This window comes from Egretta garzetta, unplaced genomic scaffold (genome assembly GCF_000687185.1).
Source record: "Egretta garzetta isolate BGI_Z169 unplaced genomic scaffold, ASM68718v1 scaffold2, whole genome shotgun sequence".
In the NCBI taxonomy this organism is placed as follows: Eukaryota; Metazoa; Chordata; class Aves; order Pelecaniformes; family Ardeidae; genus Egretta; species Egretta garzetta.
In genome coordinates this window covers 1,411,160-1,439,026 of record NW_009258894.1, presented here as the reverse complement: position 1 = coordinate 1,439,026, position 27,867 = coordinate 1,411,160, and the positions used below count along the sequence as shown (strand labels likewise).

Below are 27,867 nucleotides of genomic sequence, written 5' to 3'. Positions count from 1 at the left end.
GAGAAATGTTGCCCTAGTATACCATTTCCAGCAATTAGTGTTTTAAGGGTTTCCTGAAACAGAGTCTGCACACAGGTTATGGTATATAGTACTGATGAATAAATTATAGTATCAGATGCTTCCGTGACTTCTGAGCAGTGTTCCTGTCCTTGACAATGAATTCCCTGTACTAGAATGTGACCCGTCATCCATGCATCCCTTTTGTTTGTACAGTTGTTTCGGAGCTGTTTATTTCTCTGGAACATGTAGAATGCCATGTGAAAATTTCCCTGTACTGCCAGACTAATAATCTAAAAAAAAAATTTAGGCTGAAAATGTTGAATTCCTATATTCTTTATATGTCCTGTGTCCAGAGAAGGTCACACTAAGTTATTAATTTTGTGAAGAGAATGTGAAATCTTCCTGCAGCATGTTATTTTTTATAGTGGGTGAAATCTGAGAGTCAGATGCTGCTGCATGGTCCTGCTGCTTTGGTAAATCATAAATTGTTAGTTCTGCTTCTAAGTTTTAGTAGTTTTCTAAATGAAAGGATGTCACTTCAAACTTTTTTTTCCCCCTTTTTTGTAGCCTGTCTACTTTAAGAGGTTCTTTCTCCTGTGTCCCTGATGTTCAAACATTTTAAAGAACAAAACTTTTTTCTCCATATCTCTGTTGTTAGACTTTATTATTTTGTCTTTCATTTCAAAGGAATTTTTCCTGGGTTTTGTGGTTAATTTAAAAATTACTGCTTTTCCCTGAAATCGCTTGTCTGTAATATTTAAATATAACAGCAAAGGGACAAGATTTTTGTTCATTCTTTAGCAGCATTTGCACTGGTAGAAATGGAATGCATTAGAGCAGGCCAGACATTGTCTGTATACTTTCTTTCTTGTGGCTTTTCATTATTTGAAGGAAGGGAAAGATATATTTTAAGATTAAAAAAATATGAATTACCACATACTGCTGTACACATGGAACTTTACACTACGAAATTTCATATGGGAACATATAGAGAAGTAAAATTGTATTGTGATTTAATGTAATAACTTGTTGAATGTTATTTGTTAAGGGTATAACAGAAAAATATGGTGGTAGATATCCCAACTATTGGAAATGCTTGGGTTAAATGTGGTTTTGTACTATGTACTGAAGGAACCTACTGTCAGAAATTTCTCTGAACTAGCTCTTTTGCAAACTGATCCAAATCCCATATCTTGTATTTATGAAGAAGGCTGATCATCATACCTTCTCTGTAAAAGGTTAGGAGTGAGACCCTTATTCTTTATTATTCCTAAAATACCTAGGAAAATCTTAAGGAGCTCTGGAACATATGTGTAGGGGAAAGTGCTCAAATAATTATTAAAGTGTCCTCTGAAGTTGAAAGCAAGTTAAGTTAACTAGAATCTGCCCCTTGAAACTTTATATAGTGGATTATGAGTGAGAGATCGTGGATGTTGTCTACATAGACTTTAGTAAAGCCTTTGACACTGTTTCCCACAGCATTCTCCTGGAGAAATAGGCTGCTCATGGCTTGGATGGACATAAGCTTAGCTGGGTAAAAAACTGGCTGGATGTCTGGGCCCAGAGAGTTGTGGTGAAAGGAGTTAAATCCAGTTGGTGGCCGTTCACAAGTGGTGTTCCACAATGCTCAGTACTGGGGCCAGTTCTGTTTAATATCTTTATCAACGACCTGGACAAGGGGGTCAAGTGCACCCTCAGAAAGTTTGCAGATGACACTAAGCTGTGTGGAAGTGTTGGTCTGGTGGAGGGTAGGAAGGCTCTACAGAGGGACCTGGACAGGCTGGATCGATGGGCTACGACCAATTGTATGAGGTTCAACAAGGCCAAGTCCTGCACTTGGGTCACAACAACCCCATGCAACGCTACAGGCTTGGGGATGAGTAGATGGAAAGCTGCCTGGCAGAAAAGGACCTGGGGGTGTTGGTCATCAGCTGGCTGAATTTGAGCCAGCAGTGTGCTCTGGTGGCCAAGAAGGCCAACAGCATACTGGCTTGTATCAGAAATCGTGTCACCAGCAGGACTAGTGAAGTGATTGTGCCCCTGTACTGGGCACTGATGAGGCATCACCTTGAATATTGTGTTCAGTTTTGGGCCCCTCACTACAAGAAAGTCATTGAGGCACTAGAGTGTGTCCAAAGAAGAGCAATTGAGCTGATAAGAGGTCTGAAGCACAAGTCCTATGAGGAGTGGCTGAGGGAACTGGGGTTGCTTAGCCTGGAGAAGAGGAGGCTGAGGGGAGACCTCATCGCGCTCTACAAGTACCTGAAAGGAGGTTGTAGCAAGGTGGGTGTTGGTCTCTTCTCCCAGGTAACAGGGGATAGGATGAGAGGAAATGGCCTCAAGTTGCTCCAGGGGAGGTTTAGATGGGATATTAGGAAAATTTTCTTCACCAAAAGGGCTGTCAAGCATTGGAACAGGCTGCCCAAGGAAGTGGTGGAGTCCCCATCCCTGGAGGTATTTAAAAGACGTGTAGATGTGGTGCTTAGGGCCATGGTTTAGTGGTGGACTTGGCAGTGCTAGGTTAACAGTTGGAGCTGATGATCTGAAAGGTCTTTTCCGACCGTAATGATTCTATGTTTCAATGAGATCTGTGTACGCTAACAATAGAAAGTGTCCTATACCTCTGTACTGTTTCTTTTGGAAGTTATTTTTTTCCTTGACTATGTGAATGAAGTTCCTAATGGATTTTTAGTCTTTAATATTTGTTATGGCTATGTTCATTTGCTATAAACTTCATGTGGGATACCCAGAGTACAAGCAGAGCTTTACCCATACCACCAGTTTGAAAGGTTTGGTGCTGATTCTGTAGGCAGCTGAAGTTTCAGTGAATGTAGCTGTCTTGAAGGATGTAAAACAATCGCTGGATAGGGAGGCTGAATGACAGTATTGTGTTTATTTTATGATGCCATCTTTGTAATGAGGCTTTGTTCCTTTTTTTGATGTCACTTGAAATCAATTCTAGTCACGTAGCATAAATATTAATTAAATTAAGATTACGTTTATTACACCCAGTCAATTATTGATGAATCTTTACCACAGCATATTTCATAACAATCAGAATAACTCATAACATCTCTTAATGCATTCATTAATGTACATAAATCAACTGAATGATCCACATGAAGATAATCTTTAGAAAGGGTAATATGGTAGAGATAATTACTTAGTTTTTACCCATTTACCTTTAACTACATTTGCTAGTTGCTGTGTTCAAAGCATTTCTTGAACTTTTCACCTATTATTTACAAAAAAAAAAAAGAATGGCATTTTTAAGACATTAAGCTATTTCTGCTCTCCACTTTTGAACTTTTTACTTTTCCTGCTCGTGCCACTAGATGTCAGCTAAGTCTTTCAGAAGAAGTTCCCAAAGCATGCAAGTAATAAAGCTTTTCCTGTGTGACAAACTTTTCACTCTTTTAGAAATCTGTTTTTACCTCTCTCATGCTTCAGAAACCCTTTTTCTTTTCACTTTCTAATTTGTTTTCCCTCATGGTCAATATGCAAATTTCATACTTCGTTCTAAACTGTGAGTATGTGTGGTGGTAACATCCTGCCCACTATTTGTGGATTTGACACAGTCTTAGTTTTAGGTCAGAAATTAGCTTGCACATTATAGAACTAGAATTGAAGTTGCTCAATAGGTAAGTAGTAGCCGTCATCACTTTAGCCATATTTTTACCAAGTCTACAGTATCTAATAACTAACTGAGTAGACGCCAACGACTTAACATTAAATCAAAGTATTGTAAATGGTCTACTGACTTCTGAAAAGAAGGAATTAACTTGAAGGCAATATTCTGATTGCAGTACTTAATAGTTAATCCAGCACATAGCTGCACAAGGGTGCACCATACTTTTAATTTTTTTTCTGTAAGTTCATTTGATAAAATAAGTAAAAATGTTAAGTTTTTTTCCCTAATTTCTCCTTCTTCCTTTTAGCACAAGGGTACCAAAAGGGTACCTTCATCTTCATTTACAAAGAAGGTTAATGCTGCTTTTGGAAGATGGAATCAAGTCCAAAGCTGTCCTCTAACTTCATACTCTATGTGTAGTTCTTTCTCTCTGATACATGTTATTAGGCTTCTACCAACTCACCACATCTTTTACATGTTCCCAAACTGAGAATAATAGTGTCTTTAACCATTAATCACAGTTTTCTTATAAGAATATTGTTATATGATACACATTATATCACATACTCTATAAGAAATAATAATAGCTATTTGATAACAATAAAATATAAACTATAGGTAGCTTGTGAATTATACAAGAAGTATTATATAATAAAATAATATTTCTACATCTCTTGAAGTACCGCATTGCAAATTTTAGGAAGAAATACCTGTAGGTGCGTCTAACACAGTTTTGAACATATTATTGAAACTTAAGGAATAGTGAATGATAATGCAGTTGTTGTGAACAGGCTGGCCTCATTTAGAGAAGAATGTATCATGGGGTGTTCGTAGTGACCTTTGTGGTCTTCTTAGTAGTGTTTGCATTTTTGCAAAGGTTCAAGAGCTGAAATGCAGAAGTGGGTAGAAAGTAATTTCCTTTTACAGAAGAACTTGCTTAACTTTGAAAAATTGAGATTATAATAAATTGAGATTAAAGACCAGTGCCTCAAAGTACCACAGAAAAAGGTGGAAAAATGTGGAAGAAAAAGGAATGTGAAAGGGAAAGTCATAGCACCAGTCAAAATAGTCTGATAATTTCAAAATTATTCATTTTTATTTTGTACTGAGATCACAAAGGCATTTTCTCAGTTTCTGAATGAAGTAATAAAGCTTTTCCAGTGTGACAAACTTTTCACTCTTTTACAAATCTGTTTTTACCTCTCTCATGCTTCAGAAGTCCTTTTTCTTTTCACTTTCTCATTTGTTTTCCCTCATGGTCAATGTGCTTCCATTTGTGAATGCTCCCATTGCTCTTGCATTATAACATGAGTATGCTTCTCCCTGCTACATTTTGAAATTTGTAATTCAACTGTGGGAGGCAACAGTGAATAGAGTTGAAAGCTGCTGTATGCCAGAATGCTTATCAAAAACCCTCTTTTATAGAAGTCGGTGATTTCACTTTTATTTTGACAACTTAAAATGTGTTTTACTTATGTAAAAGTGATATTTCATTTCAGCTTCAGAAAGAACATCAAAAATTAAATGCTTTAACACCAAATCCAAACATTTGAAAATATTTGAATTTTTCTAAAATTTCGCTTTTGTAGATAGTCTAGTACAAAAAATTGGGATTTTTTGGAACAGATTCGACTGAAAAATTTCTGACCTGGATGTTCTTAAGTAGGGATCTTTATCATTCCTTTCTGAAAACAAGAAATTTTTTAATTCTTTACACCCACCCCCAATTTCTGTGTGTGCATATGTGAATTCTTGCATAGGATAGGGATTTCACAATTTGTCAGAAGTCACTATGTTTTGAAAGCCACTATTAAAATATGGGGGCCGATGACAAATAGTGTCGAAAGCTTTGATGTGCCACAGTACTTAAAAAAACAACATTTAAGAAGTGGATAATGTGCTGACTTTTGGTAATAAAATTTTGCTTCAGGATGCAGAGATTGTTGGTTTTAACCTTTACAAGACAAAATGCATCCATAAGGTGGCTAGCTGCTTTGTGTGTTCTTCAATGGATTTTCATGTCCCAGCATGCACAAATAGAAGAAAATCTCTATCATGTACGCTTCTGTCTGGTGGAGTTGCAGCTCAAAGGAGCAGCCAAGGTCAGCAAGGGTTTATTAGTCAGTCTTTCCTAATGAGCTGTTCAGGCATTTCAGCATTTCCATGTGGTGTTACTGATGAAGGTCTCCCAGCTTGTGGTTAATTATTGATACTGCTCTTGCCTAGCTTGAAATGTTTCAGTCTTTTGTGCTTAGCTGCTAAATGTATGGTTTCGCCACTGTGGGTGTACTGTGTGTCTTTACGAAACTTCTTGGCTGCTTTGTCCTCATGAAGGCATTCTCCCTGTTCAATGTGGAACCTCTGTGCAGTGCAAGACAATGAAAATATAAACATTGAGGAAAACATAAAAAATATGAGAAAGAAGAGACTTGAAAACCTATGAAATTGTATTAAAATATCAATTTTGGTACTCCTAAGGCTCTCAGCCAATGAGAGCAAGATTATCTTCAAAGTATGTATTTCCTGAAATAGAAAAATCCCAGCAGGAGAAAAATCACCCTGTAAAGAAAAATTTGCATGGCTATACCAATGCTAGAGAAGGTGGAGTAGCAGAGTACGGAATGGTAGCAAAGGACAAGAGCAATAAAACAATAACTTTCTACAGGGTGCATACAGGCACAGAAAGAGCTAGCAAGAAGAGCTTTAATCTCTTTGGAGTCACTTGTTGACAATTGCATCTTCATTCAGAAAGGAAGCTTGGAATGACTCTTCATGGTATATGAAGATATTCCCCAGTTCAGTGCTTAATTATGTTTTAAGAACTTGAGTTATAATGCCTATATTAATGTCATACGCTATAATCAAATGCTTGATGAAGTTTTAAGTATCTCTGCTGTGCTCTGATACTTACATTAAGCAAAATTCTCCTTCTCCTCCATTGACTTGCTATTTTCCGTATTTTTGATGCAATGAGTGCTTTTCAACCTTATTTTCCTTTAATCCATATCCATATCCAAATCCATATATCTACATTGTGATTTTTTTTTTATCAGATAGCTTGAATATCCAGGAAGACTTTTCTTGCATTGTGGTGGTGGTTTTTTTTTTTCACTGCTACTTGTCGTGACTTATATTGCCTCTCTATTCTTTTCATCAATACAATTTCACTGTAAGAACTTGGATTGTTTAGACTTCATGTCAGCTGCAGAATGCTATTAGTTCCACATGTTGATCCAAGGATTTTCCTGTTTATTTAAGAAGTTACCGCAGACCATATTCTGTATACTGAATACAGTGAAAATCTCTTTAACACTGTTTCAGCATGTGGACACGGGCATGGTGTTACATAGTTAAAATGTGAGTAGAGATCAGCAGGATAATTTATAGCCTTAAAACTTCAGCAAGACTGAGCTCCTGCTCAAATTTAGATATATTACAAAACACTCTGCTTAGTTAGGGCTAAAATGAAACTATTCTAAAAAAATTCATTATAAACCCCTGCATTTATCAAAGTTTGTGAAAGTTAATTTATCCCATCACCTTGAGGAAATATGTTATGCACTCAGGAGAATAAAGTAGAACATATACTGTGAACATGATGACATTTTATTTTGACAGATTTGGAAGACCTCTTTAACATGGGAAACAATTGTCTACAAGAGAAATGTGATCATGGGAGTATAAAAGACACTAAGACATTAAGTAGTATCAATGTTATCTTACCATTTTGATTTTGAAAACATGTACCCCATGCCTCTTTGCCAAGATTATCTACTTTTTGAAATTTACTACACTGGGTGTTTGAATCTAATAATAGTAAGCCATTTCTGTGAATGAAATACATCATTCTCTGTAGTTTAAAAATTCTGTCTCTAATAGTCCTGTTTTTAGAACAGGGACAAATTTGGATGAACATTTTGCTGATAGAGGGAAAATCTATCTAAAAGTGGCAGTTAAAACTTCTGAAACAAAAATATTTTTTCTCGTATTCAGTAAAGACTTCAGATTTTAGCAGCTTCTGACTTTGCAAATCTAGTGCTCATTGTATCTATTTCATCTTCTGGTGCTGACCAAATTTTTAATGTGCCATTTCCACAAAGCCACTAAAGATACCAAAGCCACCAAAGTTGTTATAAAATAACACTGGGGCAAAATTAAGGTTCACTGATTAACGGGTACCACAAGTTACCCTGGGTTAGGTGGGGATCACCCTTCCAAGGATGCTTTGAAACTGAATGCTAGGAGTCTGTCTCCTGACACCCTTTTTGATGTTGAGGCAATGTGAAAGAAAAGCCACTGGAATTTCACACAGACTACAAGAGCTGGAAAGATGTATGGAGATGTGAGAGGTGGAGCTTTAGGTAGAAAATGGTGAGTAGAGACACTAGGACGAGACTGGCAAGCTGGAGGGGGAAAGGAGTATCCTGGAAGTTAAGACAGAAAACTGTAGGAGATAGATTGCAGACACTTGGATCTGGGCATCATGATACAGGTTTTACTTATAAGTGGACAATTTCCCCCAGAATATGCATCCTAGAATGAATGCAGTCTATTCAGTAGCTGATGTTATTTTTGTTGGTCAGTGAGTAATACCCTCCCTTTTTTATTAGTCAAAATGTGATCTGAATATAGTTTCATTATGGATTTTCTAGTATCACAAGTTTTAATTTGTTAGGATGTTTCATTTATATAAATTGGATTTGACAATATATATTCAGGTAGGCATGCATTATTATTATTCATATATTATACACAGAGACCTAAGGTGTAACAAATTTATTGTTTGCATATATGTTCATATCACAGTTAATTTTTAACTTACCTTGCAACTATAAACTGGATCCTGGAATCTCAAGATTGTTGCTTAGAAAATAAGATGCATCATTGGTTACAGCTTGAGAAACACTAAAATGACTTGTGACTCTTCTTCAAGAAACTTTGCAGTTTGAGCAAGTATAGAATCTGTTTTTCCAGGTCAGCATTATCATGCCTTTACTATAATACTGTTGTGTCTCTTCCCGAGGTTCCATACTTAGTTCACAATATACCTTTGAACTTCAGCACACAATGCAGAAGCCCTAAAAGCTTGCAGCTTTTTCATGATACAGTTTTTAATTATTGTCTGAAATAACTCCTGTCGTGTTCACTGAATGAGATACTGGTTCTGTCAAAGAGCAAGCTTCTGCGTAGCTGCGCTACATGGAAACGTTGATGGAGAGGGAGAAAATTAAGGTTGCTCTGGCAACCACACTTGTAGTTTTCCCTTTTGAGTAATTGACCAAGGTTATTTTTTTAACACATTTTTGTGTGCAGTATTTTCTTCAAATTCCATAATGGGAATAGAATAATGTGATGATGCATAATTAGCATGTAGTATACATTAGTTAAAAGCAGGTATTTCTTCTACACAATTACAGAGTCATTTCCATATTTGATGTTACACTTCTGCTTATCCAGGTAGAATCTCTGGAGTTCATAAGCTGTACCTTAGATAGGTGTACTGGTATCTTTATCTGCTAAGTGTGGCATAAACATCTTCACAATGTTAAAAAGAAGACTAGTTATAAACACAATGTTGGGTTTTCTTCTAAATGTTACCTGATAGGTGAATACTTAAAGACTGTCTTCTGGTTTTACCACTAAAGTTTATGACAGTATCTGCAGAATTGGAAGGTTCCTAGTTAAACTAAGATAGAAGTCATGAAAGATAACCTTGTGTGTGTAGGATCTTCTCTTTGCCTTGACAAGGATATCTGCAGTTTGAATTTTCTCTTTAATCATTGTAATTGAGGCAAGTATTGTATTGTCAATATGAAAAAATCTTTTCTATAATGAAGTTGTGAGGAAAGTAATGGATTTTTTTTGTCCTTCTGTAGAAAGTGTGTAACTTAATGAAAACTGTTTTTTTCTGAATGTGAAGCTGAATGTGAAATTAACCTCTGCCTTCATTTCCCTTGCTATAGAGAAAGATGTAGTATTTTTTGTAGTGTAGTATATTTTATGTTAAAGGAAGGGCTGCTTCACTGAGCAATCCATTTGTTTTGATGTGTTGAGGTCCCTCTCTATAACATGTGAGGAATGCGATAATTGTAAGCATCAGAGAATTACTCTTTTAGGTGACTATGTTCCTTAAAGTAAAATCGAACCTCTGTTCTTATTTTGATATCTGGTGTCAAAAAGGCCCCAGAAAATTAATTTCCCTCCATAGCTGGGAAGTGAATGCCTTGCCTCAAAATCTTTTAGTCGTTTTTGTTGCACGTGTGAAATCTACAGATTGGTGGAGAGGCTAGTCATATCCTCAGTGTAGGTATTCTTAGGATTTTTAGACCAACATTATGTTAATAGAGAATGAAAATCTTTGATTTCTAAAAGTGTAGAGTTACTTTATTTTATTCTCATAGCAAACTTATAGCACTATTGGGCTGAATATTTCCTATTGAAAAGTAATATTCATTGCTGCTCGTTATCCTTCTATGGATATATAACTTTATCTTTGCTTACTGTTTTCCATGTGCTGTACTTACACTGCTTTTTGCTTTGACTTCTGCTTTAACCAGATCATTGGTTGCAAGTTAGCAGAATGTGATATATATCATTACTTTCCTATGTAGTTACAAAGCTTTGTTATAATGGCTTAATCCTGGAGTCTGGTTGCCAAAGAAATTAGTTCTTTATACTGTGAAGCAATGTTGACAGTAAACTCTCCTTTCCTCTCCACCCCCTCCCCAAAAGAAAAGGAAGAAAAGAGGAGAAAAACAAGGTTGCATTACAATTCTGGCAACATCAGCCACACTAATAAAATCAAATTCAATGTTGTTTTACGACTTTGAATTTATGTGACTGCACAGGATCAAAGGATTTGTATCCCACTGGACTGCAAGGTCTATAGTTCATGGCAAAAAAACTCATCAAAAAGAACATTTTAGTAGTAAGGCTTTTCATTTTAATCAGCCACAGTAATAAAAAAGCTGTTAGGTGTCCAAAAACATTCTCCCAAGATCAGAGACAACTTGCTCTCTACTACAATCAGTTTTCTTATTGGATCCATACTGCCTCTGTAGTTTTTGTCACTGAAACTTCATCTTCAGCTTGTTTCCAGCCATTTTTTGCATTGTTTTCACATTTTTTCATGCCAAATCATTGTATGTATCAGGAAAAGTAATGATTCACATAATTCCCCTGGCAAATGAGAAATATGGTAACTTGTTTAAAGGAAATTGTCATCAAAACAAGTGATTGACTAAAACAGAATTTTAAATACTGGTCTATATTTTTATATATTTTAAAATATTTGAATAACAATGTGGTTTTTTTTTCCTCATTGGATATAATCTTTTGAACACCACCAAAAAAGCATGGGTGTTAGTGGTTTTGGATCTATACAGACATAGTAACCTAGGCTGTCCTAACACTAAGGTAGCAGCTGCAAGTGAGAAACAGAATAGGGAGGTAACTACAATGTTTATGATAGAAAAGGCTGTTGTTATCATGTTAGATTCTGCATGTTAATTGTTCATGGTCCTAGTTCAACAAAAGTCAGAAATGAATTTTTAACATTGGGTGTGGTTTCATTCTTTAATTAGCTTGGCCTCAGAGAAGTTGTATACAATACATCATTTACATGTATTGATGTGTTGCACGCTGAATTGTCTCATTCCATTCTGCAGAATTTAAATGTTTAACAGAGTTTAACAATATGCAGAGATTTTACCAATGAAATTGTCCATGAATGTATCAGTTTTCCTCAAAATTTACAAACAGGTCTCAATTTAGCTGGCTACCCATTTTTTACAAACTGTAAGATTTGTTTTTCCTAGCATAAGCTAGCTTACATTTTGGAAGAATAAACACATGGTCTCTTTCTGCAAGGATCTCTCCCTTTCTGCATGGCATGACACATATTGGATGTTACGTGGCCTTTTGTAGCTGCTGTACACTACTTACTTGCAAAATTCTCATGGGTGTGGTATTGCTTTCTCACTGCTACTTTGGATATGCAGGCTTATGTTGGTTTTTGTCAGTTGAATATTTTCAGTTTTATTCTTTTTAAAAACATTCATTCGAATGAACAGAAACTTTAGTCTTAGCGGGAATTTGTATAAGTTACCTACCAAACATGTAAAATATACATAAAATGCTAAATTATCTACTGTTAATATTTATTTATTAATAGCCTGAAATTTACCCCTTTAAACACATGTTGTTAATAGTTGGCTTTGTGAAGTAATATTCAGCCTAGTTTTTTAGAGGTGCTATCATTTATCTCAAGGGATGACATTGCTTAGCAAATGTGCCTGGGGCAAAAAGTTAGTGAATCCTAGGCATTAATAATTTTCTGCTTGAGATATATATCAGATTCAAGAAGGTTTTAGATTCCAGTGAGATTTCTCTGTGTGCACAGAGATGCCACAGTAGAGCACATCACTTACCAGGTGCTAAAGTAATAATAGGATCCATAAATGTGGAATATGCTATGGAGTACAGTGAACATTATTGGAGCTATTTTTCCCTGTATTGGATTTTGAGAGGTTACCAAGAAATTTCAAGGACACATCAAGGGTTCTATCTGGGTGTTTGATTAGAAGTTAAGGAGAGAGGGAGGGATTTACTCTTAATAAGAGAGTTAATCTGAATAAAGTTACATGTAAATAGGACACCTGTAGAAAAGCAAGGACTGGAGATGAGCTGTTGTGAGATATGTATTGTGTAACAAAATTCTCCAAGTGACTTAATTTGTGCAATCTAAAACAGTTGGGAAAGGGAAAGGACTGAGGGGAGGATATGCATATGTGCAGGAAACAAAACCTACATGAATGTAATTTTACAGAAACAGTTACAGAGCAGGCACAAGACAATCAGGATGAGGAAAGCAAACTTTCAGGCAACCTGGAAATCACTCTTTGAGGAGCATGGAAAAGAGCACAGAACATTAAGAGAGGTCCACAAGGTCCGCAAACAGCTGGAAGAGGAAATGCTGAAGCTTAGAAGAATCTAGGAGCATGTGCAGTCTGTAACACGGGGGGGGGAGGTTGTATCTTGTACGTAATAGTCCGTTGAAATACATGGTCCTGGTCAGAAAACAGCTACAGAGTCATTGTGTCATAGGCCTGCTCTGCATGCCTACTTGTACTCTTCCTATAGTGACAAAAATGGAGGTTTGTTACATTTATACTTATGTGGTCACTGAAAGCTTAGCGCTAGTGTGAAAGAATGAGCTGATTCAATTCTCACTCCCACTATATTCCACTGTCAGCAGACTTACTTAAGAAGTTTTAGTTTTGAATTTATTTTTTTTAAACTTATGGTACATATCTTTAAAGAAAAAAACCCACCCTACTATATCTTTTTTATTGTCTTTATAGAGCCACTAGAGTCAATATGTACAAATGTACTGGCCGAAAGCTTGCAAATCCTTTGACAGGCACTTCTTGTTGGAGACCAGCAGAGAGGCTTTGCAATTGGAAGGATGGTAGCCTGGTTATTGTTGATTCTGGGTCTTGAAACATGGTTAAGAGGAGGAAAAGGAGACAGAAAGCATATATAAAGAATCAAATTGCTAAAGAATGGGATTTAATTTAGGAAACGAATCGTTTTATAGTAGTGTAAGTGAAAGGTGACAACAAGCCTGTAATGAATATAGTCATTTCAATGACCCATTTCCCATGTAGTGTACAGCTGAATATGCATAGGAGATGAAATAGGAAAGCCAAAGAGAAAACCAGCATGGGAAGTGCTAGGAAATTAGTTCAGGGAGCAAAGCAAAGTGGTGATACAGCTGCTATACTACACAGAGGGAGGAGAGTGAAGAGTAGCTGAAGATGTTAATAAATGTTTCTCAATTTTGTATACAGAACTGAGTCTATAGAAAAAAAGTATTCAAAATATGTTATAAATGCAAACTAATTCTGAAGTGGCGTGAAGAAGATGTTACTGGCTACATCAACAATAGTTCTGACTGAAACTAGAACAATGAATTGGAAGAATATTAGAAACATATAAACATAAGAAAAATGTGAGAATATGTTAATTTAAAAACTCGCTATAAAAATGCCATGCTCAATTTGAATGTTTTTGCAGTAGAGAGAGAAGATAGTATTATGTTAATACCTTCAGTTTCTCGTTGATTTTCTGTACTCTGAGAAGTGCAGTTTGCTGGTTTTGAAGTTTTTTCTAACAAAAAATAAGAAAATACCAGAAATAACAGCAGATGGAGTACAAAACATAGTGCATTTCTCAAAAATAATTTTTCCTTAGGTTGCCTTTAAATACCTACTTGTATTGAGTGTCTTGCTTTCTCATACATTCATTCAGTTGTTCATTTGCCTGTTTATTTTTTTGAAGTTGATCTTGGTTAGATGGTGTTTCTTCCAGACAGGACAAGGAAAAAGATGAAATGTATCATACCAGTAAAACTTCTTTACCATCTCCTTCCCTTCATACCAGTCTAGAAATACAAGGGTTTATTTTATTTTGCATCTATTTGGATTGGTGGCATATGACGGAGAAATTCATGAGTGAATTCAAAATTCCAGGTTGATGGCATTACTTTGTTCTTTCTTGTAGATAATTCACAATTGTGCAATTACACTGACAATCCTTTTTTCACATTAGTCAGACCTTTAGACAGTATAAATAAGAGTCTTACAAAGGCTGGACATGTTGACTGCATCAAGCTTTCTGTCTTCCTTTACACTTTCTGTAACAACTTACATAAGCTCACAGTAATATGCATTTTATAATGAAACAGAGCTTTTAACAACTTCACTTGTTATATGAATATATATTGTTTATATATAGGAATCCATCTGTTAAGTATGGCTATAAAATATTAAGTAAGGAAGGGACTTATTATGGAAGATGCATTCTGAGCCATTCTAAATGTGTAACTGATACACTCAAATAGTTCACTATTAAAATTCTTAATAGAGGATATACAACTTGATCATCTAGGTTTCCTTTTCATAAATAGAGATTTTTATTATCCTATTTTAAATAATTAAGCTATTAAAGATCTGCTTTGGGTTTTGGATGTTTGATGATATTTGGCATGTCAAAATGCAGTTTAATTACAATGTTCAATAATTGTGCAACTTGTTGGAAGAATAATATCTTATTTTTTTAATGTGTAATCAAATAGCTAAATGTTTTGTGTAGAAATGGTAATTGTTCAAAGAATCACAAATCAATCTTTACAAGTAACTGCAGACGTTAAATCAGAAGTTGTATTTCATAACACTAAACATTATATATATTTCACAGTAAATGTTTAATTTATCAAAATCAAAGTGAATTAGTGCTTAAAATGTTATGTGAATTTTAAGCTGTCTGCAGTCCTACATATAAGTCATCATGCACATGATATTTTAAAAAAAAAAATATCTGAATGTTGCAGTGTAACTGGGTATATTTTAATGATGTGCTATACCAATAATTTTGTACTCCAAAATTACTGGCTATAAGGCTGTATTTCTGTCTCAACTACCCAAATGCCAATACTGGTTAAATAACTAAATATTCAAAAATATGTAGAAAAACACTGTTCTATATACCCACTGTAGTAAAATTTCCTCCCAACTACTTTTGCTACATTTCCTCTATAAAACTATGTATTTAATATTTTTTAAATTAGAAAGAGAATTGGGCTCTGTATGCACAGCCTGTACAAATACTTAGAGTTCTGGGAATGTTTGAAAATTGTCAGTCATTTATCTTTTTTTACTGGGAGGTGTAAGAAAAATCCTTACTGCGTTCCCTTGAAAGTGGTGATATACCGTATGTTACTGATTATATTTGTTGAGGTATTTGTTAGAGAGGAATTTTGATTTTTATGTAAATTGGCACAGGTTGTTTTTTTTTTAGTTGAGAAATCCTTTGCTAAATCTCTGATTGTTGTTAAAATTTAAAACAAATGTATTTTTTTTCAATGACAGAGATTTAACAAAAAAGGACTTTTTTGTCTTTGTCAACACAATACAAGAATAAAAAGTGTGAGCTCTTCCAAAAACTGAAGATGAAATTACTTAGAATGAACAAAACCAAAAAGTCAGAGGCTGTCTGTGAAAAATGTGTTTTTCTTCTCTTTTCTATGCACAGTACTTTGATGACCAAAATACTATTAAGAAAAAAAGAAGCTGTAAAGTCTATAGAAATATTTTTTTCATCGGCAACTCAATAATTCTTATCTTTTTCCTTTTTTTTCACTCTTCCTGCCTCCCCCCCTTCCCCCCCAGCATTTCCACTTCTAGAAACCATATCCTTAGATACTTTGTATCTTCTTTGTTCCCATGTTTTTCATTTTCATGGCTCGGCATAAGTACTAATTAGATGTAACAATCAGTGTATAAGTCAGAGGAGGGAATAAAATCGAGCTCACTTTCTCTCTACCATGTTGTTTTTCCCAGCTAATTAGAGTAAAACCTAGTAAAAGTGTGTGTTTCTCAGTTAAAGAACAGGTCTGTCTGTGATACACATAGAACAGCTTTGTTCTTTAAAGACGTGCCATTTTTACACAGTCGCTTTTCAGAGTAGAATTGCACTGTAAAAGCTGGTGAAAAAATATTATGCATTAACAGTGAAGTACTAACTTGTGAGGTTCAAAGCGAAAGTTCAGCATGTTGCTTGCTCTAAAGAGTGTTTTAGAGAACTTTTTTTAATATCTTACTGTTACACTTTCAGGATTTTTTTAAACATTTATGGTGCAAATAAGTCTTGACTAATAACAAGCCAGCAACTGATTTTTGAATGTTGATTGCTGTAGAGATTTATGGTTTCCTCATATTCATACATGCAAGTTGTTTTAAAACTTTTAATGTCAGAGCAATTCTATATCATGGCTAGAAAGTCTTTGTCCATATAAAATCACATTATATAAAGCAGTAACAACAAATACTTCAGTTGATTGCATTTAATTTACTATATAGACTATAATTGACTATATTAAATGAGACTGTACTCCTTCTGTCACCTACCAGAGCACAGAGAAAAGCTGTCACTTTGGTACTGAGATTTGTCTGTGAGTCCACATTATTGTTTCAAAGACATTTAGATAACTTGTAGGTTACATTCTGAATGAGAGGATTTAATCTTTTTATTTTGTGATTAATTACATACTTATCGTCTGAGACTGTAGTGCTTAATGGAAGTACGGTACGGTGATTAAATTTTGGGGATTTTTCTTCCTTTGAACATATGCTTCATATGTTCCTGAGTCTCACAGGACCAAGGCTGAGCTGTTGGCATTTCGGAAAATGTATCTTGCCTTTTCTCTCTGTGTTGTATCAAGTCACTTAGCAGGTGCAAAAAGAAGTCACTGGAGTCATACGGCAGAGGGCTGGGTATAAGGGGAAAAGATAGGAAGGCATCAGAAAGCCATTCCAAAAACTCTTCTTATTTTCCAGGTTACAGTGCAGGATATTTGCATAATCATCTTTGTATCAGGCAATATTATGTATTTTAGTAAGAGGGGTGATTTCTTTTTTTACTTTTTTTAAATTTTTTTTTTTATTAGGAGTAGCTTTTATTTTACCCATTAAGAATAGTATATTTTTAGGAAGAGGGTAATATAGGTCTTAAGTTTGTATATAAATGTCTGTATTTAAGGGAACTGAGAGGCAGCTGGGATCATTTGCTCTAGTGAGGTGATTTTACTCAAGGAAAATGGATCATGCCTATTGTAGTGGCAGATACCAGACAAACCTTGAGAAATTACAGAAACCCATTTGTGAGTACAGCTGTACTGGTGAGGCTTGAATAGCAAATAGGCATGGACCTTATTTAGTTAGAATCAGAGGTGCAAAATCTCTGAAACCCGTGTTCCAAGTGAGGGCAGGTTTGGAAGCAAAATAAGACTTACCAGGGAGAGTGATAGACCGAACTGCTTATTTATTCAACCTCTTCAAAATGGATATTGGGTGGAAGCAGAGAGCCTGTGGAAGAATGGAAAAAGAGGTACATCAGTAGGCGGGCTAGTTTTAGAGGTCAGAAAAACATTAGGATTAAAAGGAAAGTTGACAACACTCAAGCTGAGTTACATCTTGCAAAGCAAATTTAAGCGTACAGTGGAAATATTCTTCAGCAACAGAAACAAAGAAACCGAGGAAACAAGGGGAGCATCTTCCAGTGAGGGTGAGGTGGAGGCAAAAGTCAGCGTAGATAATGCTGAATGAGCTGCCCCAGATTCCAGCAGAGGTGTTCATGAACACAGGGACAGCATTTTTCTTAAACTGAACATACACACAGCCTTTAGGAGCTTAACAGAGCACTGGGATTACTTTTTTGTGTATGACATTTCTATTTATATATCCTAATATGGAGTTGTTGACTCATGATCATGATACGCTGTCTTTCGCAGATCCTTTTCCCCTAGAATTGCCGTGCTACTGCCCAGTCCCTTCAGTGGCTATGTACACTGCAGTTCTCTTTTTGGAATTGCAGTATGTATTTTCAGACCTCTTCCTTGGCTGATAAAATTCTTATGAATTCTAACAGTGTTCTTCAGCATACTAGCATAGCTTTGTTTGCATATTTAATATTGACAATGAATGCAAGAAAGATTGTACCAAGGTAAGGCAATTTTTTTTCGGTAGCATATTGCTGTGTGGATTAGGCTTAAGATACTCAGGAGATACTTTCAAATTTACGATTGAAATCTGATTTCAGCACATTAAGACTTTTACAGTACATTTATTTATGTACTTATATTTTCTTCCGAGCTGACGATATGAAGAGGAAATAGCAATAAGATTTTATGGAAACATACTTGCCTCTAATCTGGTATTTGTAACAGTAATCTGGAGAAAACATATCTCTACTGTCATGGAAATTTAGGCAGCTGTATCAACTGTGTGTGTGTATGTACAGAAGAGGGAGGAATATGTAACAAAAAAATACATAATGCTGCTGGCTGGCTGGCATGAGTCATTGACACAATGAGAAGCTGGAGAGAGATCCTCTACATCCTCAGCCAAGGCCTGAGGGCTTAATACGATATCCTCTCTGAAACAGTGGATTAATGCTGCAAGGAAGTGAAATGGTCAGTGGAGTAAATGTGTTCCTTGCACTAGTTTGTTGGGTGTTGAATCCAAATACACAATCCCCATTTCTTATATGAGTGTTGTTGAGAAGCATGGAACCAGGCTTCTAATAAGCTAGCAGAATGGCAAACGCATTTTTCAAATGAAAAAAAATGTTATTCTGTATATCTAAAACATGCTGATAAGCATCTCCCAAATTGTTCTTCGTATTGTCTTGCCTTCATTTTATATGGAAATTTATACAGACATTTTACTGTGATAGGTTTCCAAATCCTCTACCCATCTTCAGGAATAAATCATGTTCACTCATGCTGCATAGCTAAGTTTTTGTTTCCAGCCTTCTTCTCATATCTCCTGTCCCTTGAAATTTTTTTTCCCATTTCATTCTGCTTAAAATAGCTGTGACCAAACTATTATATTCTGATTATAGCCTTTGGTCACTGTTCATCTTAACAGCAGTTCCCAGACTCTAGGAGTCTGGCGCATGATGTGCCATGAAAACAGACATGTGCCAACGTGATACTAATAATTGCTGATGTGAGTCAGTAACAAGGTACTGAATAATTTGAACTGTATCTATCCAACCGAATAATTTGAACCGTATCTATTCAAATCCCTGTAGTTTTGAACTTAGATAAAAATTCATCTTATATGGCCATCATGAACATTTTAAAGGAGTGTTGACAGACACCTGGAAATAAAACTGTAAGCTTTGGTAGACATATGTACACTATAGTAAAAAATCTTTGGTTCCCATTTATATGAAAACAGTATTTTAACTGGAAAGGTTGTGCACAAGTGCTTCTAATGCTAATTTTTATTCAATAAAATGTCTCTGTGTTCACACTATATTTTTAATATTTCAGCATTATGGTGACAGCCCACAGTATAAAAGTAATTTTGATTGATTTATTTCCCACTTTAAATTGTGAGATGGAAATAGGTCTATTATTTTCCATTTCAGTATGTTAGAGTTGTTTATAATAATGTAAAGTATAAAAAGATCCCATTGTTCCTATCCTTTCTTTTATGATTTGTAAGAAAGAAAAGATTTGTCTGGATATGCACTGTATCACCAATTGCTATAGCAAAATTTAGTGACTTATTTTAATAATAAAAATAATAACTACAAATTTGGTGTGTAATGCAGCAGAAGGATTCTAAATTAATGCAAATCCCACAGGTCCTAAAGGACCCATTTGTAAAGTCAAGATATTGTCTTGCATAATGAATGGTTGTATTGACAAAAAGGTTGCATCAAAATTTATTTTAGTTTAAACTTAGTTTAATTTAATTAGAATCATAGAAGCATTTGGTTGGAAAAGACCTTTAAGATCATCAAGTCCAACTGTACCTGCCCACTACTAAGCCACGTCTCTAAGCACCACATCCAGATGTCTTAAATACCTCCAGGGATGGAGACTTGACCACTTCCCTGGGCAGCCTGTTCCAGTGTCTCATAACCCTTTTGATAAAGAAATTTTTCCTAATATCCAATCTAAACCTTCCCTGGCACCGCTTGAGGCCATTTCCTCTTGTTCTATCAGTTGTTACTTGGGAGAAGAGACCAACACCCACCTTGCTACAACCACCTGTCAAGTACTTGTAGAGGACTATAAGGTCTTCCTTCATCCTCCTCTTCTCCAAGCTAAACAACCTCAGTTCCCTCAGCCGCTCCTCATAAGACTTGTGCTCCAGACCCTTGTCCAGCTTCCTTGCCATTCTCTGGACATGCTTCAGCACCTTCAGTGTCCTTCTTGAACTGAGGGGACCAAAACTGAACACAGTGTTAGAGGTGCATTCTCACTAATGCTGAGTACCGAGGACAATCGCTTCCCTGCTCCTGCTGGCTGCACAATTTCTGATACCAGCCAGGATGCTACTGGCCCTCTTGGCCACCAGGGCACACCGTTGGCTCATATTTAGTTGGCTGTTGACCAGTACACCCAGATCCCTCTGCCAAGCAGCTTTCCATCCACTCATCCCCCAAGCCTGTAGCGTTGCATGGGGTTGTGACCCAGGTGCAGGACCTGCCATTTCGCCTGTTGAACTTCATACAACTGGCCGCAGCCCATTGATCTATCCTTCCAGGTCCCCTTCTAGAGCCTTCTACCCTCAAGCAGATCAAGACTGCCACCCAATTTAGTGTCATCTGCAAAGTTGCTGAGGGTGTACTCAATCCCCTCATCCAGGTCGTTGATAAAGATGTTAAATAGAACTGGCCCCAACATTGAGCCCTGGGGGACACCACTTGTGACTGGCCTCCAACTGGATTTAACTCCATTCGCCACCACCCTTTGGGCCCAGACATCCAGACAGTTTTTTTACCCAGCAAAGAGTATGCCTGTCCAACCCATGAGCAGCCAGTTTCTCAAACAGAATGCTGTGGAAAATGGTGTCAAAAGCTTTACTTTAGTAAAGTCCAGGTACACTACATCCACAGCCTTTCCCTTGACCACTAAGTGGGTCACCTTGTCATAGAAAGAGATCAGGTTAGTCAAGCATGATGTACCTTTCATAAACCCATGTTGACTGGGCCTGATCTTCTGGTTGTCCTGGACGTGCTGTGTGATGGCACTCAAGATCATCTGCTCCATGCCCTTCCCCAGCACTGAGGTCAGACTGACAGGCCTTTAGTTCCCCGGATCCTTCTTCCGACCCTTCTTGTAAATGGGCATCACATTTTCCAACCTTCAGTCAAGAGGAACTTCCCCAGTCATCCAGGACTGCTGATAGATGATGGAAAGGGGCTTGGGGAGCAACTCTGCCAGCTCCCTCAGTACCCTTGGGTGGACCCTGTCTGGCTCCATGGACTTGTGTATGTCTAATTGGCCGAGGAGGTCACTAACCATTTCCTTTTGGATCATGGTAGCTTTGTTCTGCTCCCTGTCCCTGCCTTCTGGCTCAGCTGGGAGAACAGCTGACCTTACTATTAAAGACTGAGGCAAAGGCGGCATCAAGTACCTCATCCTTATCCTCATCCTTTGTCACTATGGTTCGCCCCACATCCAGTAGAGGATGGAGATTCTCTTTGGCTCTCCTTTTGTTGTTAATATATTTATAGAAACATTTTTTATTATCTTTCATGGAATTGGCCAATTTAAGTTCCAGTTAGGCTATAGATCTTCTAATTTTCTCTCTGCATGACCTTGCAACATCCTTATGTGAGATGCCTGAGATGCCTGCTCCTTAATTAATTAAATCTAGTTAATTTTAGTAAACTTAGTTTTAGTTTGAGTTCCCGAAAGGCTCCTTCAAGATTTGTATATTGAGGTCTAGTGATTATCCATAAGTATTCTGCAGCCTGCATTCTGAGGTTTCATTCTAGTAGGCAGTACCATGTAAAAAGTTTTAAGCCACAGACAAGTGAAAATTGTAGTTTTTTAAATAATTTTTTTAGTTATTGACTTACTTTCAGGAGTCAAAGATGCCTAAGTTTAGTACACGCTGATTTTCTTTATTAATTAATACTACATGTTGATAAGGTATCTAACTAGTCCTTAGTAGTATAATAAAAAAAATGTGATAGACTTTATGCATACTTGTCATGGTACGTGACAGAAGGAGAATGTTTAAATTCTACCTGTGTGGAATGACTGAATGCTGTTTCATCTCCATTTGATTCATGATAAGATTTTAAAGCTTTTAATCTCTTTTGAAGAAATATTTGCCAGGAAGCAGACCTTTATTAAGAATATGTATGTATTATTTATGTATATATATATATAAAAGATAGTACATTTTAATCAAAATATTCTTGACATTTTTGTTGAAAATACTATCATAGTTATGCAAACTGAAAAGATTTCAATATTAATTAATCTTATTTTGGTGAACAAGATTTTTTTTTGAGATGTAAGGTAATTAAAATAAAAACTTATTTTATTACTTATTGCTCTTTTATATTGAAGTCAGTTGGGTGAGCGATCTTTTCCATTGCTTCCACAGATTCCCCATGTGTCATTTTTATTAAGGCACTTTTCTTTATTTATGCTTAGTAATTTTAGCCTTAATTCTTATTTATGTTAATAATTTTATTATTTTTATTAATAGAAAATTTTGAAAATGTGAAAGCAAGACAAAGCATAAAACCTCAAATATCATTTTGAATTTAAACCACCAATTTTGTATTGTAAATTAAAGACTGAAGATTATATTTGAAAAGGTATATAATACTAACACAGTTGCTTTCATGCCCAGTTAAAGGTAATAAGTTGTTTTGTTAAATACTGTGCTTGTTTTACAGTGTGTTTTTAAGGTGACTTCAGATTTACTGCTGGGAAAATCTTTAACGTTCAAAGTAAATTGTTCTATCAGGGAGTTTTTGATGTCCAATAGGGGCAAAATACTATGATAAACAAAACAGCTAAATTCCCTAAGGCAAACTTACTTCATTACCTCATTTATGGATCAGTATGCCAAGTTTAAAAACAAAGGCGATTGCTCTGGAGCAATTCAAGTGGCAAAAAATCTTTTGATAGTTGAACTGAACTAAAAATTAAGCTGAGCGACAACATTCAATAGAGTAACAGCACAAAAAGAAAAAAGCCAAGCAAAAACGTTCTATTTGTTGTACATATTATTCCTAGTTCTTCTACAAAACTAATAGAAGTTGGATTGTTTTCAGTACAAATCTCTGATTATCTTTGTAAGACATTAAACTTGATTTCCCATCTCTACACTTGCCAGTTAAGAAAAGGAGCATTTTGTATCCAGTATTTTCAGATTGTTTACTTTGGACTTTATCTTAACAAATTGATTAGAATGCAAGCTGGTCATACTGCTGTAAGAAATAACATATATCATTTGTATATCTATTCAAGCTTCTTTGCATGGTGTAAAATTACAGTATATTACACTGCTGTATTTGCCATACTGAGCTACATATGCATGACTTGGATGCATATTAATTAATTATGTAAACTATTAACTCTGACCTAACACTCGAATGATAAGTAGAGAGCACTATGTTGCCACTTCTGACCAGCATTATATGGGAATTTTTTGAGTGTAAATTGCTGTGCCTGCAGGAATTTGGGAAAATCACAGCTCATTAGCTGCTTCTGTTGAAATGATGGCTTGCCTTTGTAGAGAGATCCTAAAAGAAACATGGAAAATGCTATTTGAGAAGTCATTGCCTTGCAAAGGAACAAGAAAACACCAGTCAGCTGCCTGATAGTATCATAGCATAACAGAAAATAGCTTGTAGGGACTTAATGATCTGGAATAGCAGTATTGGATTGGATTATTTAAATGAGAGGTTTTTGTCTCAAATGTTTTGTAACTTTCTGATATGTGGTAAGAAGTGTGTTTTTTATTTTTCCTTACTTACATATATTCTTGAGAGATTGTTATTTCCTTCTACCTCAGTGAAATCCTCTCAATCCTTTTGGTTCTAAGATTTATTTTCCTGAATTGTAGATTAAAATATATATGGTAGAAAGGAAGTTTTAATCGAATATTAAGGATAAATTTGAAGGAGAATTTATGTGTACCTCTGTGAATTTAATTGATGAGAACACTTTTAGTAGATTGAGGAAGTGTTTTAATTCATTTATTTACTGTTTTATCTGGCAAGAATCTCAACTTCTGTTTAATCTATTTTTTACTTCCTAACATGTTAACTATATTTATGGCATATTTATGAAATTAAATAGTCAATAAGTATAGTACCATTTGAAAAAGGTACCTTTTTCTGTAGAGAACTATTAATTATTACATTCAGCAATTAAAAACCATTAAGTTTTTCTAAAGACAATGTACAAGTTAGAACTTGCTAAATTGATGTTCTGGATATTTACTCATAAAATACGTTTTGTTGAAACACACACTGCTTACATTTCTTTAAAGATTAGTAACTGTCCAATTATGTAATAGTTTGCAATAAATCCATTTAGAACTGGGAGAGTGAAGTATTTCTGTCACTGTGGTTTGCTTAGAGTAAGAACATAGTCTAAATGTGAAGATTTTTAATTACTACAAAATAAACACTTTAGAAAAATATTTGCACTAAGGGTTTTTTTGTTGTTGTTCTGCAGTCTCAGTTTGAACTCAGGGTATTCCATATTCGTGGAGAACATGCTGTATCAACTGCTCAGCTTGAGGAAACCATTGCACATCTGAGGAATGAACTCGATAATAAATTAAACAGAAGAAACGAAAAAGCAAAGGACATTGGTGTTTCTACTGAAGATGATAACCCACCAAAGACATACCGAAATGTATGTATACAGACTGACAGAGAAACTTTCATAAAGCCTAGTGAAGAAGAAAACAGAGCTGTGAAAAATAACCAAATAGTACCCAAAAAGCTTAATATTTCTTCTTTGTCACATAGTATTTCTGTCCAAGGTGAAAATAAGGACAATTACAATGTACAGTCATCAGAAAGTGTCTTATCCTGTCAACCAAAACAATTGTTGCCTCCACCACCGCCACCACCACCACCACCACCTCCACCACCTCCTCCTCCTCCCCTTCCTGATTCTTCACTACCAGGTTTAGTTCCTCCACCACCACCTTTGCCAACGGGTCTGACTTCACTGATATCTCAGTTTGGATCTGGTCCACCACTGCCACCTCCACTTTCTGAAGGCTGTAGGAATTTTGAAGCACCACCACCACCACCACCACCGCTTCCAGGGTTGGGACCTCCTGTTCCTCCTCCACTGCCTGGATCTGCGTTACCTCCACCCCCTCCACCTCCTGGGCCTGGGTTCTTTTTTAATAGCACTTTAATAACAAACCAAGGTCCTCGAAAACCTGCCATTGAACCTAGCCGTCCCATGAAGCCTTTGTATTGGACACGGATACAATTACAAGGCAGCAGGTAAAATATATTTATTTGGACTTAGAGTTGCTATTTATAGGCCGTGCTACAATGCTACTTAAGACTACTACTTAACGTATGCTACTTAAGACTTAATAACAAAAAGTTAACAGTCTAAGAGTGTATAACGTTCTTAGGCATGGAATTATCATGTTTTAAGAAAAAAATGGAATCAGTTACAAAAACCTAAAAATAGATCATAAGAAATTATTTTAAAATATTAAATATAAATTAAAATTATATGCATCATGTATGAAAATTGGGTACATAATAACAAAAAAAAATTTTGTAGTTTTTTTCTCCAAAATCCAAGTACTCCATGGACAACTCTAGTGACAGGGTGGTTCCTAGACTTAGCACTAAAGACAAAAAAGTTAACCAAGATTAGAAAGATTTTTTTTTTTTTAAATCTTGTTTAGAATTAGAATTGAAATGTTAAGGTTTGGTCAGATGAGAACTGAGAGTTTCATTTTTGCTTTCCAGTCATTTCAGGTGATACCATCTTTAGAGCACTATGTTGTGTCATCCTCTATGATTCCAGTTCTAGAAAAAGTTTATCTGGAACCTAACCTCTGTGTATAATTCTGTCAGAGCAGGAAAAGTAAAACATATGTATAAATATATGCAGCTCAGGAGCCTTTAGCATGAAGCATCCATTATGGAGGAGTTCCAGTACTGACAGAGACCTCTATAGTTTGCAAAAATAAACATTTAAAAAAAATAAATTACCAATCTTATTGTGATTCACTGCTGGTATAAAACGCTAGATACACGTGAGGGAAGGGATACCATCCAGAGGGACCTTGACAAGTTTGAGGAGTGGGCCCATGCAGACCTCATGAAGTTCAGCAAAGCCAAGTGCAAGGTACTGCACCTGAGTTGGGGCATTCCCCAATATCAATACAGACTAGGGGATGAATGGATTGAGACTAGCCCTGCAGAAAACAACTGGGGGATACTCGGGGATGAAAAATTGGACATGAATCAGCAAAGTGAGCTTGAAGCCCAGAGAGCTAACCGTATCTGTGGGCTGCGCTAAAAGAAGCACGGCCAGCAGGTCAAGGGAGGTGATTGTCCCCCCTGTACTCTGCTCTCGTGAGAATACTGCATCAGCTCTGGGGCCCCCAGTACAAGAAAGACATGGACATGTTAGAGTGGGTCCAGATCAGAGGACTGGAACACCTCCCCCATGAAGAAAGGCTGAGAGAATTGGGGTTGTTCAGTCTGGAGAAGAGAAGGCTTGGGGGGAGGATGACCTTATTGCAGCCTTTCAATATATAAAAGAGGCTTATGAGAAAGTTAGAGAAAGACTTTTTACCAGGGCCTGTAGTGACAGGACAAAGGGCAATGGTTTTAAATTGAAAGGAGATTTAGATTGCATATAAGGAAATTTTTTACAACAAGGTTGGTGAGACACTGGAGCAAATTGCCCGGAGGAGCTGTGCATGCCTCATCATTGGAAGTCTTCAAGGTCAGGTTGGATGGGATTTTGAGCAACTTCATCTAGTGAAAAATGTCCCTGCCCATGGCGGGGGGGTGTGTGTGGGACTGGATGATCTTTAAAAGCCCCTTCCGACCCAAACCATTCTATGATTCTATGAAAGTATTCTAATAGTATATACCATTGTAGCAAATCTACAGTGACTATGAAACATATTATTTTATTGATTTGTTTATAAGGGATCATTTGGTGAACAGGCATAAATAAACAAATTTTGGACAGTCTTTTTGAAATGATCCCTCAACTTTTGTTTATGCTATCCGTTTATTCAGCTGAAAAGAAGTACTCCCATTTACAATTTCTGGGCCAGCATGGATACCTTACTGCCACAGTGGTCTGTGCATTCAGTGCTGCTCCACTGCTCTTTTTGATTTTCACTGATTCTAACTTTGCTTCAAGTGTTTATTAATGTAGCAGAAATGATGAAGAGGGTTGGCTCAAAAAAGTATTTTTGGGGGATGCCTAAGCAACACAGACTATTTCTAGTTTAACAAGGAGTTGCTAGAATCGTGAAATAAAATTCAGGTCCTGTGTTATGCAAGTAATGAAATGACATGATTATTCAGGTCTTAAAATTCAAATCATTATTATCTGTGCTCAAAATTATTTTAGCATAAGTGCAGTTGCAAAGATGCTAAGTTATTTTCAACATTTTAATAAATTATATTTTATTATGATGTATGACTTACAGTCATAATATAATAGTATTATATATGCTATACTATGTACGTATGCACACTATGTTACATATTGTATTATATACTGTAACTATAGTATATACTATTAAATATTATTAATTATTATATGACAGATTATTATTATAGAATACTTACTACATTATTATAATAATAAGTCACTGTAAATTATTTATTTG

At 36.0% G+C, this 27,867-nt stretch overlaps 1 protein-coding gene across 1 annotated transcript in view; it reads left to right on the top strand.

The window, feature by feature from the left end:
* Positions 1-27,867, top strand: part of FMN1 (formin 1) — a 145,485-nt gene that overhangs the window by 27,665 nt on the left and 89,953 nt on the right. Inside the window, exon 5 of the mRNA XM_035889787.1 lies at positions 24,702-25,492. Coding sequence (XP_035745680.1) covers positions 24,702-25,492 — 791 coding nt within the window. The remainder of the gene's footprint in view (positions 1-24,701; positions 25,493-27,867) is intronic.